Source organism: Acanthisitta chloris, unplaced genomic scaffold (assembly GCF_000695815.1).
Source record: "Acanthisitta chloris isolate BGI_N310 unplaced genomic scaffold, ASM69581v1 scaffold1851, whole genome shotgun sequence".
Lineage (NCBI taxonomy): Eukaryota > Metazoa > Chordata > Aves > Passeriformes > Acanthisittidae > Acanthisitta > Acanthisitta chloris.
In genome coordinates, this window is record NW_008655329.1 from 1 (window position 1) to 5316 (window position 5316).

At 40.2% G+C, this 5316-nt stretch overlaps 1 protein-coding gene across 1 annotated transcript in view; it reads right to left on the reverse strand.

The window, feature by feature from the left end:
* Positions 1–643: 643 nt before the first annotated feature.
* The window catches only part of LOC103810912 (28S ribosomal protein S9, mitochondrial-like), a gene marked incomplete at its 3' end in the record, with an annotated part of 27151 nt that continues 22478 nt past the window's right edge, over positions 644–5316 (reverse strand). The window contains exon 6 of the mRNA XM_009083842.1: positions 644–726. Within this exon, the coding sequence (XP_009082090.1) occupies positions 644–726 (83 nt within the window). The remainder of the gene's footprint in view (positions 727–5316) is intronic.

Below are 5316 nucleotides of genomic sequence, written 5' to 3' on the forward strand. Positions count from 1 at the left end.
ATCCTGTTGCAATCAGCTCATCTCTCCTCCCTATCCAGGACCCTCTGCAGAGCCCTCCTGCCTTCCAGCCAAATAAGTTGTGGAGTCACCACCCCTGAAGTGTTTAAGAGTCATCTGAATTACTCTTCAACTTAAATATTGGCAAGTTAAAATATTCAAGAACTATAAGTAAAGACTACTAAAGGGCTTAGCTATAGGCCTAGGAATTTTTTTCAGCAGAAACAAACTTCTTTGTTTATTTTAAAAGCCTTTGTTTTCTTATAAGAAGTTTAGCTCCTTTTTAAAAAACCTTTACTAACAAAATGATAAACAAAATTGATATACAAGAAAATAGACTTCTGGGTATTTTCTACTTATTTTCAAGTTACACTTCAGAAGTTTTGTATAGGAAAGAATATTGAAAAAGAGCAGTGAGAGATTAAAGAGTCAGAGAAATACATGGGGTTTCCATACTCTAGCAGTGAGAACTGCTCCACACATACCTGCTATTGGTAAGACTTTACAACATGAAATTGCCATAAAAATATTACACAAGGAACAGAGCAAAAGTCTCAAAATGTGTTTGTGGAATCAAAGGGTGGGGAACTACAAGAAGTGCCAAACCAACATATTTTAATGATGATCAATATGGACTTCAACTTACCTTTTCTCCTTTGGAAGAGGAACATCTTGAGCTATCAGTTGGTCTTGATATTTCTCAGCATCCAGCACTTTTCCGTATGTTTCCTAAAAATGCATGGTGAAAAAGTATCTAAATGCATTTTTCCATTTAACTTTAAATTTTATTCTTAAAAACAATGATTACATGGTTTTACTATCCAAACACTTCAAATGCAGAGGCAAAAAACCCAAGCAGAGTTCTGACCCAAATAAAAATCAATTTCATATGCAGTTCTAAGTAATTCATTTTGAATTCTGCAACAGTGGATTTAACCTTCTTACATATGTTTGTAACAACAACAAAAAAAAGAGTTCTCAACTGTATACAGAAAGGCAACTACATCTGTATAATGGATACAAGTCCAAAACATACTGCACAACCATTTTATCTGTGTACCTGCATTATGCTTTCTCTCCTCAAAATACTTACAAGGTTTAAGATGGTAATAAATTTCATGTACTTATGTTTTTGTACAGTTAGAGTGTCAGCTTTATTGGTGGTCTGTATCAGAGAGAATTCCTTCTTAGCCTGGCATGTTTCAGGCACTGGAATGGATTGCCCAGGGAGGTGGTGGAGTCACCATCCCTGAAAGTGTTGAAGAGGCATCTGGATCTGACACTGGAGGATCTGGTTTAGGGGTTAGGGGTTCCAGCAGTGACAGGTTAATGGTTGGACTGGATGATCTTAGGGGTCTCCTCTAACCCTGATGATTCTATGATTCTATGTCTCTATGTCCGCACAAAGTTGCACATTTATGATAGTCAGATACCATTTAAAATGTTCCATCCAGATGCTGTGTGGACTGAGAAAGGATGAAGGGGGGTGCAACCTGATGCACAGGATGTTCCACCTGAATCTGAGGATGAACTTCTTTGCTGTGCAGTCACTGAGCACTGAACAGACTGCCCTGAGAGGTCATGGATTCTCCCTCACTGGAGATATTCCAGACCCATCTGGACACAATCTTGAGCCATGTGCTCTAGGCTGGCCCTGCTGGAGTTGGGAGGTTGGACCAGATGATCCATTGTGGTCCCTTCCAACCTGACTGATTCTGTTATTTGGAGAAATAATTACAAATTACACTGAAACAACAGGATAGTTGAACTACAGCCGAGTACTTATATGCCAAACAACTTATTTCCATTTACAACTGGAAATAGAGAGCTTATACTCAGTGTCCTATTCATATGAGTTTTAGCAAATACTAGAGAAAAAAACACAGTGTAAGGATTAGTGGGGACAAGGCACAATGGTTGGGTTTTTTCTCTGTGTTACTCATAAAGAGTAAAAGAAGAAATGAGATAGCTCTATACAGTCAGAAATCAAGGAAATACTAGTTCTCAACAGAATACTGGGATTTGCAAAGGGATGCAGTGAAATTTCTGCAACAGCTTATAAACCAAAACCAAAATAGAAGCCCCTTGCTTAGTTATAAACACCTACTCTTCAAGCTGATTTATCCATTAATACATAATACACCTGCACATACACTAAAAATATTTGCACTTTGAGTGTATGAACAAAGAACAGATTGTTATCTGAGCTGCACTCAGAGCATTTAAATAGGGGCAATTCACTGAAGCCTCTGGAACAGGTCACTGGTGAACACTTTTAAAAGCACAGTGGAACAAAAGTATTTTTGGAATAACCCCACAGCCAAAAATCCTGAAGTACAAAATCACAGAATCATAGAATCAACCTGGCTGGAAGAGACCTCAAAGATCATCAAGTCCAACCCTTCCATGGTTAACAGACCACAGCACTAAGTGCCACAATCCAGTCTCAGCTTGAAAACCTCCAGGGATGGTGAATCCACCACCTCCCTGGGCAGCACATTCCAATGCCTGAGCACTCTCTCCACAAAAAATCTCTTCCTAAGATCCACCCTAAACCTCCCCTGGCAGAGCTTGAGTCTGTGCCCTCTTGTCCTGCTGCTGGTTGCCTGGGAGAAGAGACCAACCCCCACCTGACTCCAACCTCCTGTCAGGGAGTTGCAGAGGGTGAGAAGGTCTCCCCTGAGCCTCCTCTTCTCCAGGCTGAACACCCCCAGCTCCCTCAGCCTCTCCTCATGCCACTTGTGCTCCAGTCCCTTCACCAGCCTCGTTGCTCTTCTCTGGACCTGCTCCAGCCCCTCAATGTCCCTCCTGAGCTGAGGGCCCAGAACTGAGCACAGGATTCAAGGTGTGGCCTCACCAGCACCGAGTCCAGGGGCAGAATCACCTCCCTGGTCCTGCTGACCACACTGTTCCTGATCCAGCCCAGGATGCCATTGGCCTTCTTGGCCCCCTGAGCACACTGCTGGCTCATGTTCAGCTCTCTGTCTATCCAGATAATGATCTATCTATCCAGAAAATGATCCACTCTTCTTTCAGACAGCAGGAGAACCTGTATATTATACCACTCTTCCTTTCAAAAATCCTTTATTTTTCATGAGGTAATTGTATCAGATAGGAACTAGGAAAAAATCTCAACTTAAAAGAAAAGTCTATTTATCCTCAAACACAGGAAACATCATAGAAAAAAGCACAAATCGTATTTCCAAACATTTCCAAACCTCACAGTTATAACTGAAATTCTCCAAGACAACAAGACGTGGTGTCACTACTGTAGATGTCACATCACACTTACAATCTTAAGGACTCCATTCAGAGGTGACTATTAGGCAGCCAAAAGTATTTGCTGTACATTAAAAGCACAGACAGAGGGATGAGGTGTGCCTGCACCAAGCAATTTTTAGGCATCTGTAGTTAAGACATGGAAGAGAATGAGTGTGGAAGGTTCTGCTCAGGACTGTAGAGGGAGGGAAGAGAAGGGGAATGATGGATGTGGCTTTCCCTCAGCTACCTGGGGGACAGCTCAGTCTTAGAGGTCAATTCCTGTGAGCTCCAAGCATTTCTGCATCTGGAAGAAGCCAAACCAGGCATGAAGATGATATTTTGGTGTCAGATGCTCACAGGAGATAGTGGGTTACTAGGTCTTAAAAAGGTGTAAGGAGATTTTTCACTTTACTCTTAGCCTCTTGATTTACCTCTTGCCCTCCCAACGCACAGTGTCACCATCCAACCTGGCAAAAGCAGTGTCCTGTCTGGCTCCTCACAAACACCTTCAATGCACTCTGGCATACACATTTATGTATTGGAATAGTCAGCAAAATATGTGACCCAGGAGCTCAACAAAAATACAGCTCTATCTTTGAAAAAAAAGGACAGGGGGAGGCAATCACAGCTGTTCCCTTAGGAGAGACTCAATTGCTTCTGAACAGCAACTGAAGAACTCTCAGGTAACATGACACAAGTCAAAAGAAGACTTAAGGATTTTGTCATCGTATTCAGAAACTACTGAGACACACAAGCAAATAAAATGAGATACAGGTTGCCATCCACCACTTTTAGCCTCAGAAATTCAGAGTTACAATGCCAAATAAAGCTTTACAACAGCTGGAACAGTAAGATTTTCCTGAAGACCCTCCCTAGGTATTCCCAAAGAACACCAATACTCCACAGCCTGTTCAAGTTCTAAGTATTTTAAGGACTAAATTTTAAGTACTTTAAAGAATTAAAACAACCTCCTTAAGCTGCTGTGGTTAAATTACAGCAATCATGTCCACTCAGACCCAGAACCCTTTCCACGGGAGATGAAGTCAAACAACATTAAAAAGTAGCATTTTAAAGTAATTCCAAGTGTAAGGGAAACGCTAAATATAAATTTCTGGCAATTAAAGTGGACTGGCAGCTCTTATGAAATAAAATTTAGGTCTGAAGTAGTAACAAAAATGAAAAAATTCATGCACGTATCTAATCTCTGTATAGAGACGAAGCCAACAGACTGAAAGAGCCACTCACATGTGAAGCAAAGTATGTGGATGAGCCTTTGCAAAATAGAATCACATGTAATGCCCAATAATTTATCTGACAAATCTTCACTCCCCAACGGCTAAAGAAAGCTTCTGAAGACACACTTGCTTTTTCAAAGCTGGCAGGTGAAGATTTTACTAATCACTTGAGGATTCAATAGTCCAATTCATGACTCTACACATCTGTGTGTCTTGTAAACTCAGCTATTACACAATCAAAATAGCTGATTTCACAAGATTGGCTGTGCACTGAAATGCTTCCATTTCTAATAGAGAGATCAAATTTCGGATCTCTGTGAGGACTCTCTTAAAATAATAGAAAAAAAATATTTTACTGGGCATACAGAAATTAGCAAACGAAACCCAAGGAGGAGATATTTTTATGGGGAAAACATGTTTTAACGTTTTGGTTAAAATATGCTGCAGAGCTCATATTTTTACCTCAGTTTGCACTTTTCTTTGTTTCTCCTGTCACTCTGAGTTCAGCATTTACTTTGAGGGGGTTTAGGTTTGGGGTGTTTTAAGAGTTAAAATGCTCAATTGTTAGAGCATTTACATTTACTCACAATCCCTCATATTTCTAGGAAAGTCTAAGAAGCACAATCACATGAAATTACTATTTTGCTACAGACAGTGGTATAAAGATTCAGTTTGTCTTGTTCTGCACACTACAAAAATATATTACTCTCGAAAACTTTTAAGTTAACGATGATCAAATATACTACCAAACATTTGTGAAATGTTGTTTCATGCAATGAACACCCTTTTGTGCAGCAAAAGAAAAATAAATTGTCCTTTTCCC